Source organism: Camelus dromedarius, chromosome 12, assembly GCF_036321535.1.
Source record: "Camelus dromedarius isolate mCamDro1 chromosome 12, mCamDro1.pat, whole genome shotgun sequence".
Taxonomy (NCBI): Eukaryota; Metazoa; Chordata; class Mammalia; order Artiodactyla; family Camelidae; genus Camelus; species Camelus dromedarius.
The window spans coordinates 50317117-50333027 of NC_087447.1; the positions used below are offsets into that span (position 1 = coordinate 50317117).

At 34.7% G+C, this 15911-nt stretch overlaps 1 protein-coding gene across 15 annotated transcripts in view; it reads left to right on the forward strand.

Moving 5' to 3' along the window:
- EMSY (EMSY transcriptional repressor, BRCA2 interacting) overlaps positions 1 to 15911 on the forward strand; it is a 75786-nt gene that overhangs the window by 22305 nt on the left and 37570 nt on the right. For all 15 annotated transcript variants that reach the window (XM_031460390.2, XM_031460399.2, XM_031460393.2 and 12 more), the window contains 2 exons: positions 3633 to 3909; positions 14088 to 14342. In XM_031460390.2, coding sequence (XP_031316250.1) covers positions 3633 to 3909; positions 14088 to 14342 — 532 coding nt within the window. The remainder of the gene's footprint in view (positions 1 to 3632; positions 3910 to 14087; positions 14343 to 15911) is intronic.

A 15911-nucleotide genomic window follows, 5' to 3' on the forward strand; every position in this document is an offset into this window, starting at 1 on the left:
GATATTTTTCATTTTATCCTTAGGGTGCAAGTCCCAGCACTCTTAAGGAGTTTTTGTGAGTGCTAGAAGGTCAGTAATTTAAATTATGGCCTGAATAAACACTGTTTGGTTCACTTGGTTTCAGAATCCCATTATTTCCCTTGTTGTAACAAGCAGCTAAAGTACAAGTAAATTTTCCTCAAGGTGGATCTCTGATTTTGGATAACCCCTTTTCAGATTAGAAATCAACTTGCAGACTGAAATCTCAAAATATATTTTATCATTTGTATCTGTAATCTAAGACATGCTCTTAAACACTCTAGATTTATTTTACTGAAATGTTGTTATCTTAATGTTAGAAGTCTACATACATACTCTAATTCTGAAATTGCAAATATTTGACCCAAGTGTGAATGCTTCTCCTTCCCTTACACATGACAGACATTGCTAATTAACTGTGGCACACTTTCCTGCCAAGCCTTGGTGAATCCTCATCTGTGCCTCAGAGTCCTTATAAATACTGTGCTCCAGGAAGCTACTACTAATAGTTCAGAATTGGCAAATATGAAACCTAATTGCTATTACTGCTCTTAACTGGTTTGGCTGTAGTAGCTGTGAGTTCTTTGGATTCTCAGAGGTATCAGAATTCGGGGAAAAGATATATAAAATTTTTTAATGAAACAAAAATAGAGTACGTTAAAATAATTTCCAGATTTATTTGATCTATAATGCCTTTTCTGATACCCTTTTAATATTTATTAAGTAGTAATAATAAATTACTAATAAGTATCATTTGTCGACTGTCAACTATTGACCACCTGCTATGTGCCTAGCACTATGTTAGATGCTTCACACCATTACTTCATTTAATCCTTGTAATAATTTGCAAGGTAGGTATTATTATCCCTATTTTATAGATAACAATTGGAACCCAGAGATTTTTAACATGTCCAGGGGCCTGCCATTTGTCAGTGGCAAAGGCAGTATTAAGCTCAGTTTCATTTGACTCTTAACTTCTGGTCTTTTTACCATGTTGATCTACTTCTCAGTTTATATGATGGCTGGTGGTTGTGTTTGTAATAATGCTATATAGGTGTTTACTGACCAAGGCTTGTATATCTCTCTTGACTCCTCCAATAATCAACAAACTCTTTAAAGTAATGGACATGTACTTACATCTTAGAATTCTCTGTAACACTGATGTATATAATAACAATGATATAGTCAAAGCTTCTTTGAGATGCAGGTACTGAATACAGCCATACTCAATAAGTTTTGGCTGACTGATTTAACTTCAGGCCTTCTTTAGGACTGATACAAAAATGAACAAGAATTTCTCCCTTAAAGTCTTTGGATTTTTCAAAACAATTTTCTGTCCCAGGTAGGTAAAAGTAATTTTGGTGAAAGAAGAAAAAGACACTGCTTTTTTGGGGTATCACTAAACCACCATTACACTTGCCCAGAATAAAACTGATTCTACGGATTTGTAAATGATTTTTGTGTTCTCAGCCGTAAAATGGGGATAATAATAGTATCTGTGTCACAGGATTGTTAGATTTAAATAAGCTAATGCATATTAGCTCTAGGAGCTAATCTTGAATCTGCCTTTTCCTTAACCTGTCATTTTCATACATCAAGTTCTGTTGACTCTACCTTTTAAAATAATCTGAATCTGATCACTTCTCTTTATTTCGACTACTTACACCGAGTCCAATCAGCCTCTGTCATTCCTTGCCTAGTCAACTGCAGTAGCCTCTTTACTAGTCTTGCTGCTTCTACTCTTACCTCTCACCACATAGCAGCTAGAATGATCTTTTAAAATGTAAATCAACTTTTATTGTTTCCTTATTTAAAAGTGGCTTCCTATTATACTCAGTGTAAAATTTAAATTCTTGACTCTGGTTTACAAATTTGATCTGAACTCCACTTACTTTTCCAGTCCCTCCTTGCCCTATATGCTTTTGCTGCACTGGCTCTCTTTTTTGTTTTTAAATACATCAAGCTAATTCCCACCTTAGGTCTTTTGCTCTATTTTATTCTCTCTGTCTGAGCTCTCTCTCTGCTTTGTCCCTGTATCATCTATGTTTTTCTTGTCATACTGGCTAACCTTGAAGTCTCTTTCCTGCCTCTTTTTTTCCTCCAGTCTCTGTATCAACCTATGAACAAATCCTGTTGGTTTTAAATTAAATATGTTCAGAATCTGTTCACTTTTCACCAGTTCTGCCACACACATTTTGGTTACCATCACCTCTGCTTGGTTTATTGCTGGAGCCTCCTAATTTGTCTCCCTGTTTATACTGTCTCTGCCCTACTGTACTTTTCCCCTAGCAGAAGAGTAATGCTTTTTAAAGAATGCTTTATTTTTTAGAACAGTTATAGATATACAGAAAAATTTAGAAAATAATACAGAGAGTTCTCATATACCCTGCATTCAGTTTTTCCTATTAACATTTTGTATTCGTATGGTACATTTGTTATAGTTAATGAACCAACATTGATGCATTAATATTAACTAAAGTCCGTGGTTTATTCACGTTTCTTTAGTTTTTACCTATTATCTTTTCCTGTTTTAGGAAACCACATTACATATTCTTGTCATTGCTCCCTTAGACTCCTCTTGGCTTGGGAAGTTTCTCAAATTTTCCTTGTGTTTGATAACCTTGACAGTTTTGAGGAGTACTACTGGTCAAGTATTTTATGGGATGCCCCACTGCTGCAGTTTATCTGATGTTTTTCTCATGATTAGACTAGAGTTATGGGTTTTCAGAAGGAAGACCACAGAGATAAAGTGCCATTTTTGTCATATCATATCAAGGATATATACTGTCAACATGATCTTATATCATGTAGTCCTCCATTATTTCCCCGAATCTGCCTTCTACTACTCTCTACCTTATAAATTCCAATCCTGTTCAGTAGGTCCTTCAACTTTTATGAACATACCAAGCTTGCTTCTGCCTCAGAGCCTTTAAATTTGCTGCTCCCCATGCCATTGAATGTTCTTGTTCTTCCTCTAGGTAGCAACATGATTCACACACCTACTTCTAGTTTCTGCTCACATGTCACCTTAACAGAGAGCTCTTCATTGAACACTTTATAAAAAAAATACATCACTCCCATTTTCTTTTATTTCCTACCATGCTTTATTGTCTCTTCCATTTATCTCTACATGACATATATTTACTTTTTTGTTTTGTTTTTCTCCCCCTACTAGAATGTAGCTTCATGAAAATAGGAACTTTTGTCTGTTTTGTTCATTGTTCATTCCACTATCCCCAGCATCTAGAACCATGCCTGGCACATAGTAGATGCTCAACAAATATTTATAAGTGAATGACTATCCAAATTATTTTCTAGGCAAATTGTGCCAATTTATACTCCCTAAGTGGTACATTGAAATGCTTACTTTGCTGTATCTTGTACAGCATTGAATGTTTCTTTTAAAATGTATGGTTGGTAAAAATTGTTTCTTTTAAATACATTTTGATAATTACCAGTAAAGGAAAGCTTTCGTTTATTTTTAGTTATAAATTTCTTTTTCTTGAATTGCTTTATCATGTTTCATAAACTGATTTTGAATTGTATAGAACAATGAATCTAGGTACATTAGGATATAGTAGGTACATGAAAATAACTTATTTTACCTTCCTTAGGTTATCATAGTGACCACATCACCAAGTTCAACCTTCGTGCCCAACATTCTCTCCAAATCCCATAACTATGCAGCAGTCACTAAGCTTGTACCAACATCAGTCATTGCTTCCACAACCCAGAAGCCACCAGTGGTTATAACTGCTTCACAGTCCTCTCTGGTCAGTAGTAGCAGCAGTGGCAGCAGCAGTTCTACACCATCACCTATTCCTAATACAGTTGCAGTAACAGCTGTGGTTTCTTCCACACCGTCTGTGGTCATGTCAACAGTAGCACAAGGTAAGTGGTGATTCACCACATAATTCTGTCCCTGTGGTATATGGGAATTTTGAAGAAAACTTTGTGGGTGTGTTTTTCTGCTTTGAGTGTGAAGGTCCTGACTGTTATGTCAGAGATTACCACTTCCCCTCCCCTAGTTTGAGATTGTGAAGATAGTGGTTTTCTCAGTTTTCTTATATTAATATGCTTACTGTAAGATTTTTTTCAAATGTACAGTACCTAGTCACCTAAGCAATTAACATTCACAAAATGCAGGTTAAATCTTGTCACAACAAATTTCAAAGGCATATACAAATATCTTTAATGTAATGAAATTTTTCAGTGAGAAACTTGACATTATTTTACTACAGGTTCTTCAGAAAAAACATTAAGTAGACAACCTCTTCAAAGTAAGTGACCCAGTGATAAGAAGTAGTGAGAAGAGGATGATTTCAAGGACATGCCATTCACCTTTTCTTCAGTCTCCTGTATTTTCTGTGTGGGTGGATGATGGGAGGTATTGATTGGAACTGAGGCTGAACTAAAGGACAGTTGCTGCTTAATAGCAGAGGAAAGGAAATGTGGGAACCTCAGTTCCATGTTAGCTTAATTCTCTTGAGCTCTCTACTATATCTTTGTGTTCCCTCGTAGAAAAGGCAAGTAGCACACTGTTAGAATTTTCTTTTTACAATGTTGTTAAGTCCTAAGATGGGAATCAGAGGGAACTATTTAATATACCTATGGTCATAGTCTATCAGAGAGAGCTTGAAAGCTATATAGAACAATATTTAGTACTTTTTTCCCTCAATGAATTTTACTTGCATTATGTATAGCTTAAGATAGACCAGGACTTGGAAATATCCTAGTTTGTGAACTAGTAGTGAATGCAGACAGTGTTTTTCATAATTGCTTTAGTGAGTTTAGTGTATTCCATATAACTTTGTTAGCAAGGAATAAGTTACATAAGATGCAGATGTGGTCAGTATTCCCTCACTCGATAGGTCTCATTGGCAGAATGTGACAGCATCTGTCATTTTCTGCCTCTAATACCCATTTAATGTCTCAATGACAGGAAATAACATGCTTGAAATTTTATTTGTTACCTTAAAGTTTAAAAAGTTAAAAAAACTATTCCAATCTTTCTGTGTAGCAGTAAACTATAATATAGTATTATTAAAAATAGAAATGATTTTTATATAGAAAGTCTGTATAGATGTTGGTTGCAAACATGATCCAAATTCACCACTTCACAATTTGAAGGTGAGAAAAGGAAAGGCCACCTGTTTCCTTACCTTACTGACCCCTGTATCAAAACTGTCACCCATTGATAGTTGTTTTTCCACTTCTAATAATCGTTACACTGTTTGCTGCAGTGTTACTGTTTAGGGTTACTGTTCTTCTGAGGAAAATGTTATTATTTGAGATAAGACGGGTATTTCTCTTGGTTACTAATGAAATAACTTTAGGCAAAATGAATATTCCATGCTTCTGGTTTTCATTCTTAATTTTCTCCAAGTGTCTTCTGAATCTCTTGGGAACTTATGACTTCCTTATTTTCTCCTTTGCTTCTTAGCATCCTGTATCTCTTTGAGCTTTAAGTCACTTTAGGAGTGCTAGACAAGACATCACAGAGATTTCTTGTAAATTCACTGGAATTCAGTAGAGCATGAGCGATGTAAAAGTAAAGTATCTGAATGTAGATACTCAAGGAAACTATATGATTATTTTGAGAGATTTAATTTAGATATTGTAAGTGCTAAGAAATTAAGGTATTTTCTTTTAAAAAAGGTAAATCTTACTGGAAGTGGTAATATATAAACTGCAGTTGTGATTCTGACTGCAAGGCTTCTTTATCAGCTCCTGTGTGGGAACATAGGGGACAAGGGCATTCAGTGTCTGCTTCTGCTGGGGACTAGAGACACTGTTTTAGAGCTGATATATCTATCTCTGGTTATTCTTGTAGGGGCAGCTGGTGGTACGGGTGAAGAGTCTTAGTAGCGGTAACTTGGTGGGTGATTCCATGTTTATAAGTGTAGAGATGGTTCCAAAGATAGGGAGTAATGTGTGGTTGTTCATGCTGTGGGAAGAGAAAGGAACTCAATATTTGAAATATGGGAAGTCTTAAATTCTACCAATTAGAACGGTTATTCTGAATTGGTCATCTACAGAACAGGATAATTGAAAATTTTTTATTATGGAAAATTCCAAACATGCATAAGTAGAATAATAAAATGAACCCCCGTGTGCCCATTATTCAGCTTCAGGGATGAGTAACACATGGTCAATTTTGTTTCATCTGTACCTGCTATTTTTCTATATTAACTCTAACGTGGAATGTTTTGAAGCAAATCCCAAATACCATGTAATTTCAGCTATAAATACCTCAGAATGTATCACAACTCACAGTACCATTCTCACACCTAGAATTTTTAGCAATAACTTCTACATATAGTAAAATAGTAGCTGAATTTCCTTGATCATATTGTAAAATTTAAAAAAATTAAGATCTTGATAAGATCTATACATTAATTGATATGGCTATGTCTTTATTAAATTATAGGTCTCTCTTCCTTTTTTCCCCCCTCTTTTTGCAAATTGTTTGTTGAAGAAATTGGTCATTTTTCCTGAAAGTTTCCCGTAGTCTGGATTTTGCTGATTTTAATTCCCGTGGTGTGGTTTAACAAGTTCTCCTGCTCCATATATTTCCATAAAACTGGTAGTTAAATCAAGAAACTTGATCAGATTCAAGTCTGATTGTTTTTGGACATAGGGGGAATGAACATTTTATAAGTGGTAGTCCTGTTGTGTACTTATAAGTGCACATGTGTACTTCCTTTTGCATCATTTTATGATGCACATAATTCCTGGTTTCTTGCTAATGATACTAACATTAATCAGTAGATACAAGTATTACCAAATGTTTTTATAGCTATTGATAACTTTTACCTGTATCTTTATTTTACTGGTAATTGCAAAATGAATTTTGTCTTTATTTTCTTCATTTATTAGCTGGAATTCTTAAAGCACTTTCCTTATTACCGTAGATAACCCTGAGGTATAATTCATATAGGAAAAGCAGGATGAGTGCTGGATTGTTCCCTTTTATTTATATGTTTTCAGATAATGACTTGGTTCAGTGATCAATGAGAGTTTTGTTCCCCATATCATTAAGATTTTAGATATCTGTCAATCCATTGCAGATACTCTTTTGGTGCTCAAATTGTCCAGTCTGTTACAGTGAGAGCCTCTGCAAGTTGGCTCCTAAATTCTTTTGACACAACCAAGTTAGTTCTTAATAGCTTCTTTGTTTTGTGATATGACATATTGTTCCTGTTCATCTTGTACACTACAATCTGAGGACCATGGTGATGGTCATTGCTACAGCATTAGTTATAGTTCCTAAAGCTTTTCTGTGGACAGAGCTAGAGTCCTTTTTTATCAAGGAAGAAGTATACCATCATCCTGGTATTACCCAATTCCAATTTAAAGTTATGTTTTTTATTTCTTTGTTCTTCTGTTTGTCTAATTGTGTCTTTTCTTCCTCTTATATTGAAAATCATGGTTTCTAACAATTAATAAAATTATATATTTGATTTACCCTGTAATGTATAATAGTTTCAAAATTAAAAAGAAACAATATGACAACTAACAATATAATTGCTTAACAGAATTTAAGATTTTGATATGGTCCTTTTGGTTCTTAGGGTATTCCCACTAAGGATATACAGTCAAATTACTATATTTTAAAGTCACTTGAAATAAGTTTTTTCTCTTTGGTTAAGCTCTAATTTGGTATACAGTTAAGTTAGTTTGTTTAATTTTGTTTTTTTTTTATGAATTGCATTGAAAAAATTTTTAATCTAATTTTATTCATAATTACATAAAATATTTATGTAGTTCCAAAGTCAAACCCACAAGATGTGTTCTGAGAAGTCAGCCTTTGATCTACAGTTTTGTCTTTCCCTGATAGATAACCTTTCTTTTGATTAGTTTTTAAATTTATCCTTTAATTTTTTAAAAATATTTTGTATGTATTTTATTTTTCCCTTTTTCTTAGATAAAAGGTAACATAATATACTCACTGCTCTGCATTTTACTGTTTGGAAGGGATAATTTTTCATTTGTGGTTATGAGTCTGGGGCAGATAATACGGAAAAAGGTGAGAGTTGAAATGTGTTTTGTGCATATAGAAAGAAATAATTTATTTTAGATGACCACTTCATATTTGATTCTTCCCTTTTTTCTCCCTCTAGATTGAATATTTATCAGACTAGAAGTTGTAAATAGCCTTTTTTCTTATCTCTTAAGTCCATTTGATTCTTCTTGTTCCTCATTAACCAAAGAATTGGGGGGGGGGCTATTGTTTATTACTCAGGTGGATTACTATGCCTTTTCTATGTTTTATTCTGTCTGTTTCTCAGATAAATCCTATTGCCATTGTCTTTACTCATTTGGTGGGAGAAATTTCTTTCATCTTGTTCTTCTCACATTTTTTTATGAACTTGATGGAGTATTTTACCCAATATTGTGACAGTCTTCTGCTCATCTTTTATTTTCCCTTCTTGACCTCGCTTCAGCCTAATACAGTGCTTCCTATTGCATAGTATCCACTAGTACTCCTGTTCTCATCACTGTATTTATTTTCCTTAGTCTCTCCCTAAATGCAATTCCTGTTTTTCATTTCTGTTTCATGAAATCCCCCAACCCTATCAATTCAAATGTGTCCTCATTTAGTATCCAAGTTTTTTAAAACCTAAAAGTATTAGCGGATTAAATAATTTAGAGAACAGTAGAGAACAAAATTCTGTCAATAATCTAACCACTCCATCACAGTAGCACTTTCCATTTTACATATTACTGCCTTTTTACCTGTGTGAATAATATTTTTTATTTATTTGGAATAAAAAAATCTGTATTCTTTTTGATATCATACTTCAAGTAACATTGCTTCATTAGCATTCTTCTGTTTTTCTATAGTTATCCTAATTATTTTCAGTGCTGTTTAATATTTGTTACTATTGCATAATTCATTAAAATTATTCCCTTAATGTTGGATTGAGTATTTCCAGGTTTTACTATTATAGATTTAACTATGGTGAACATCTTTGTGAATTTAATTGAGCCCTCTATTTTCTTAGACCCAGCTCTCGGAGCAAGATTACTAAATTAGGGGGTTGGAATTTTTTTTAGAGTTTGCTAAATGTCATATTTTAGTTCCCTGAACTATTATCATCTTGAAATATTTTGGTAGTGTGTGTCCACTACTAAGTCCTTGTTCTCTTGTTTACAAAAAAGGTGAGGAGTATAATTTCTAGGATTGAAAAAATTTTTGGATGTCATCCTATTTAACTAGTCAGTTATTTAGTACCTGATTTTTTTCCCTTTAATCTCTATGGGTATAAGGCAAAACACATGTAATTTTCTACAGTTACGTATCTTCTTTCCCCTTCACTTACATGACTTTGTTTTTTGATGTCTTTTGAGTTACATTCTTTCTCTAGGGTTCATGTTAAAATTCTAAACTGTTTCATATTTATTCAAAATTACTAGTGTAGCCTGAACTGTATGTAATTCCTCCAAATATGGACTACTACGTGTGCTTTGGTGTTTTTCACAGCAACCTGTATTCTTTTTGGCATTCAAATATGTAATAAATTGTTACAGAGCCCCTAAATCTAAATTGAATTGCAAAATGTGATGAGTAATTGAATGACTCTACATAAATCTGCATTGACTGGTGGTTGATTTTTAACAAGAAGAAAATTTACTGTCTCACAAAACCAAAAGTCTGGAAGCAAGGAAGTTCCTGTTAAGTTATACAGTAGCTCACTGGAGCCATCAGGGAGTTTATTTTTGCCTTTCTTCTGTGCTTTCCCTGTTGTATCAGCTTTTCCCCCAAGTACCTCCCATCATGGTTAGAAGATGAGTATAGCAGTTTTATGTATTACATCCAGATGTAAGAACAGGCACAGGAAGAAGAAACAATACCTTCTGTGGATCTCTCTTAGGAAAGAGAAAAACTTTCCCACCCAAAAGTCCCCAGGAGAAAGTTCCCCTCATGTCTTTTTTGGCCACAACTGTGTCGTATACCCCAGCCTAAACTAGTCTCTGGCAAAAGGAATGAGTCCACCATGACTGGCTTAGATCAATTAGGAATTGCCCTGTAGGGCTGGCTTGGGACCAGCCTCCCCCAAAGTATATGCCAGTGACCAGGATCCTTTGGGGGAGAAATGGGGTTCTGTTAGGAAGAAGGGCAGAGGAGAGAGAAAATTAGTCAGGCAACTAAGAATGTATGCTGCATTAGATTATTTTAATAAATGGTTTTAGAAAGTTGACTTTACGTTTATTTTTATGCATGTCAGTGAGATTAGATTGGTGGATAGAATTGTTCAGATTATCCTTTTTTTTGGTCTACTTGTATTAGTTATTGAGAGGAGTGTAAAAATCTCCAGCTATAATTGTAGCTTTGTACATTTCTCCCTTTGTCAGTTTTTGTCTCGTGTATTTTGAGCTCTTTTATTAAATGCATGCATGTTTAGGATTGTTGTATCTTCTTGATGAATTGACTTCCTTTTCATTATGAAACATTGCTCTTTTTCTCTGGTAATACTCCTTATTTTGATGTTTACCTTTTCTGATATTAATGTTGCTACTCCAACTTTCTTATAATTAGCATTTGCATGATATTTTTCACCTGTTTACTTTTAACCCGTCTGTACCTTTGTATTTAAAATGCATCTCTTATGCACATTGTATAGTTAGGGCTTACCTTTTTTTATCAGTCCAACCATCTTTGCCTTTTAACTGTTTAGTCCTTTTATATGTAATGTAATTATCAATATGATTGAGTTTAAATCTGCTATCTTGATGTGTTTTTTGTCTTCTCTATTATCTGTTTCCTTTCCACACCCTTTTCCTGTCTTCTTTTGTTGCATTTGTTGAGTTTTTTAAGAAAAAGGATTCCATTTTATCCTTCTTCCGTTGTCTTATACTTTTTTTTTTCAATAGTTGCTCTAAGGTAGGGTTCTCAACCTCCACGTATGGATATTTTGGACAAGATAATTCTTTATTATGAGGAGCTGACTTGTGCATTGTAGGATGCTCAGCAGCATTCCTGATGTTGACCTACTAGATACCAGTAGCACACTCTCCTGTCATGACAATGAAAAATATCTCTAGTGATTGCCAAATATCTGGGGATGAAAGGGAGGACAAAATTGCCCTTGGTTGAGATCTCAGCACTAGAACTTACATTGTACATTTTTAGTCTGTAACAGTCTGTCTTCATGTAATATACCACTTTCCATATTGTGTTAGGAATGTACACTTCTGTTTCCTCTCTCTCCTTGTGCTACGTTGTCACACATTTTAATTATATATGTTGTAAACCCCACATTGCATTGCTCTTTCTTTTGTTTTGAACTGTCAATTTTCTTTTAAAGAAATTACAAAAAAGAGGGAGAAAAAAATTTTATATTTGTCAATCTTATCTTGTACTTTTCCTACTCCAGTCCTTGGATCAGCCATTTCTCCAAGGAGCCCTGATTCCTTTTAGTGGAAAATGATAATTAGAAGAGAATCTGGGTGCTTGATATGATCATTGCTAGGAGGGGTGTGCGTGTGTCTTCATGTACATTTGTACACACACTCACTCACATATTTATATCTATATTTATTTCTATGTTTAAAACTATGGGTCCATACTGATATATCCAGTTTCAAACACTGCTTGTTAATTCTAGTCTTCTCCCTTTCCTCTTCAAAAGTGAAAAACCCAGCTTCCGTTAATCTTTCATATACTTAATTATTTTATCAGTGCCCCACTCTGTAACCAGTCTGTCATTGTTGCTGCTGTTGCCTCCACTTCCATGGGGATACTTTCTTCACCCCACTCAGGTTCTGACATCCTGCAGACTTCAACTTTGCCCCACCTGAGTTCTGACACTTTTCCCCAGGTCACCCTTTTTACATGGATGTCTGTCTTACCCTGCTCAACTCTGACACCTGTGCCAAGTCACCTTTTCCACCCAGAAGCCTTCTTCACCTAGTTTGGACTCTGATCCCACCCCTTCCCGTGGACATCCTGCTCAAGCTTTGAGACCCTGTGCTAGGTGGCTGTCATTCATGGAGCCTTTCTTTATTCTACTTGGGTTCTAACTCTACATGTGGCACTGTACCCTGAGGTCCCCTAGCATGTACACCCTTCTTATCCTACTTCGACTCTGACTCACATGCTAGGTCAGTCTCTGCAGTGGGTTCTGACACCCCATGCTTGGCCATTCTTCTCCATAGCCATGTAGTTGTCCGTTGTGCTTTGTATTGCCTGATGGCTTTGGTGCTAAATTGTTTGGGATTTGAAGAGCAAAAGGCTAAGGAAGATTTTTTATTTGTTAAAACAAAAGTAGCATTTATTATAATTTTTAATGATAGATTTATGTGATCATTTGATTGTCTTCTCTGACCTTCCTGAAGGCAGGGACTGTTTCATGGATACAAGAGTTTCCCAAGGATCTAGCATAAAGTATGTGCTCAGTATGTTTTTACTGAATGAATAGAAATGAAGTACTTTAATAAGATTATATAACTATTATGAGTTTATGTGTTAGAGACGTAATCTGAACACAGTTCTCTGATTCTGAAGTCACCCTGACTGCTTTTACATCAGATACTTTTCCTATATAAATAGATATGGAGAATACAGATTACTTAGGAAGTTACCCATGTGCACAATTTACCTCAGTTAATACAAGAGTTTATTATGAATGCAATATAAAGATTAAAATTTTTAAATAGTTTAAAAATAATGTCTTTCACTTGTATAACACTTTATATTCATTGAGTCATAAAATGTTGGTGCCAAAAGGGAGTCCAGAGATAATCTAATTCAGAACAATTAAGCAATATAGCATACGTGTGTCACCAAAATCCTAACATTCAGGGATGGGTGGGGGTGGATGAGGTGGGAGAATGTGTAAGTAATGTGAGTAAGATTTCCAGGTGATTCTGACTATACCTTTTTGTCTTCTGTCAAAGTATTCCTCAATCTGTGATTTTACCTGATCCATTCAGCAACCCTTAGAGACTTATAGGGCAAGGAAAATTCAGCAAATGGAAAAGCTGAGGCCCAGAGAGTCAGAGTGAATTCTCAAGGTTTCTTCTTCATCTTTATTATTCTCCAGAAATATTTTACATAAAAATGTGATTTTATTTAAAAATTCTTCTATAATGCAATGTAATTGTCATAGTGGGGGTGTGGTGGAGGAAGGTATGAAAGCCTATTTTGATAATTAGAAATTGATAACTAGGCTATTAATTTATCAGTTTCTTTTCATTGTTTCAGCAATGCTCAACAAGTTGATATGGTGAGTTATAGTCTAGGTTCTTTCTGTTAGGAGTATTAATTAATTTGCAGATAATAGTCCTATTGTGTGGTTATGAACTGTAAGAAGATTACTGATTAAAAATCTGGGAGAGGGAAAAATTTCTCTCAAGTTCATACATCTTTTGTGAAAATTATTGGTACTCACTACCTATGCATGCTTGCTTGTAAAGTATTGCATTGAAAAGAGATTCCTTAAAACTTTACATCATGAGAATTTTTTTGCTGTGGATGTATTGAGTATATGCACTTGTAACTTTTCACATGTTTATTTAATGACCCAGTTAGAGTTCTCAAGAAAGGGCTTTATAGATTATTGGAAATGAGCTATAGAAAAGCTACTTTGCCATGCTAAATAATTCAAAAGATGAATGTTTCAGTGTGAATTATTTTATCTAGTGCCATGTTTAAATTGGCTCATTTGAACTTGAAAAGTAATAGTCGAAAAACTATCAAATAAGATTCAAAACTTAGTTTGCTTTGTTCTTTTATGTACATTGAGAACCTTTATTTTCTAAAGAAAAATCTGTTGAGAGACATGTGTGAGAACATCCTGCCTGATACTTTGTTTCTTTTGATTAAACCCTTCAAGGGAGAATCAGTTTTTTAAGTGTTAGAGCAATGAAGCCTCCCTTGCAAAGTTTGAGGACTTAGATATCAAGTATGTGAAATACGATACAAATTATATCTGACACTAGGTGCTTAATAATCATTGTTTTTCTTGATTTACCTAGTCCTAAACTATTACCTACTGTAATAACCAGAAGTAACTTTAATTATGCTTTACTATTAAATTTTCTTTTCCTTTACACTTCTATAGGTGTATCCACGTCAGCAATCAAAATGGCATCGACCAGACTTCCTTCCCCCAAAAGCTTAGTGGGTGCCCCAACTCAGATTCTTGCACAGTTTCCTAAACAGCATCAGCAGTCTCCTAAGCAGCAGTTACATCAAGTGCAGCCACAGACACAGCAACAGGTGGCCCAGCCTTCTCCAGTGTCTCATCAGCCACAGCCTCAGCAATCTCCCCTGCCACCTGGTATCAAGCCTACCATTCAGATCAAACAGGAGTCAGGTACGTGGAAAATATTTACAAGAGATTCTTCCCTGATCACCAGTTCTCTGAAGATTGCAATATATATGGATTACTTCTGTATATGAGTTCCTCAAGCACCAGTTTTAATCCCAAGATGTATTTTGACTCCCTCCTGTGGGGAGTATTTAGATAGACAGAACTGCTGATGCTTGGGAATAATAGAGAAGGGAGAAAAAGCAGCTTGCACAGCAGGAAGAGATATTTTCAAAGAACTCTCAGGAGAGATAAAGCTGAGGAAACAAACCCAGATTTTAGAAATATACTCTGGAGCCCACTGGGGTTACAGGAAGTGGGCAGTGGAAAAATTAGTCTGAGGAGTCTTATGTTAGAGGCCATATTATGACTTTGGCATAAATTTGTCATAGGCAGAGGTGCTAAGATTAAAAGACGTTGTATACAGTGAAGATGTTTGTACTATAACAATTTAGCAGCTTATTGAAAACATCTCTAACATCTCAGAGGTAGGAGTCAATTACTGTAAATTATTGAATCATAAAAGTATTAAATTAAAGGCAGGTAGAATGGAGGCTTAGATACAGGGAGATTAAAAAGCCTCTTAACATCCTTAATATCTTTAAAAAAAGAAAATGGATTTTTCCCCCTCCATTGAATCTGGATTTTATTTGGTGGTAGACATTTTCAGTTTCGTTTTGTTTTTTTGATAGGAACTTCTTTTGGGGGGGTGTAATTGACATATGATGTTGTATTAGTTTCAGGTGTAACATAATGATTTGATATATGTATATATTATAAAATGATTACCACAGTAAGTTATCATCCATCACCACACCTAGTTACAGTTTTTTTCTTGTGATGAAAATGTTGATTCACAGATATGTGCAACCATCACCACAGTTGATTTTAGAACATTTTCCTCACTTTCAAAAGAAACCCTGTACCATTTAGCTATCATTCCCTGCTTGCCATGACAACCTCTCCAGCCTTAAGCAACTGCTAATCTACTTTCTGTGTCTAGATTTTTATATTCTGGATTTTCATATGAATAGAATCATATAATATATGATCTTTTGTGACTGGCTTCTTTCACATAATGATATTTTCAAGATTCATCCATCTTGTAGCATACATTAGTACTTTCACTCCTTTTTATGGCCAAATAATATTTCACATTTTGTTTATCTGTTTGTCTGTTGATGTACATATGGATTGTTTCCACCTTTGGATATTATGATTAATTCTGTGGAAAACATTTGTATTTAAGTTTTGAGGTATTCAGTTCTTTTGTGTGAATACCTAAAAGTGGAATTGCCAAGTTGTATGGTAACTTTGTGTTTAATTGTTTGAGAAACTGCTACGCTGTTTTCCAAAATGGCTGCACCATTTTACATTTCCACCAGCAATGTATGAGGGTTCCAATTTCTCCACATCCTTTCTAATGCTTGTTAGCTTCTGACTTTTTGATTCTAGCAAGCCTTGTTTGTGTGAAGTGGTATTTCATTGTGGTTTTGATTTGCATTTCTCTGAACACTAATGATGTTGAACATCTTTTCATGTGCTTCTTGGCCCTTTATATATCTTCCTTGGAGA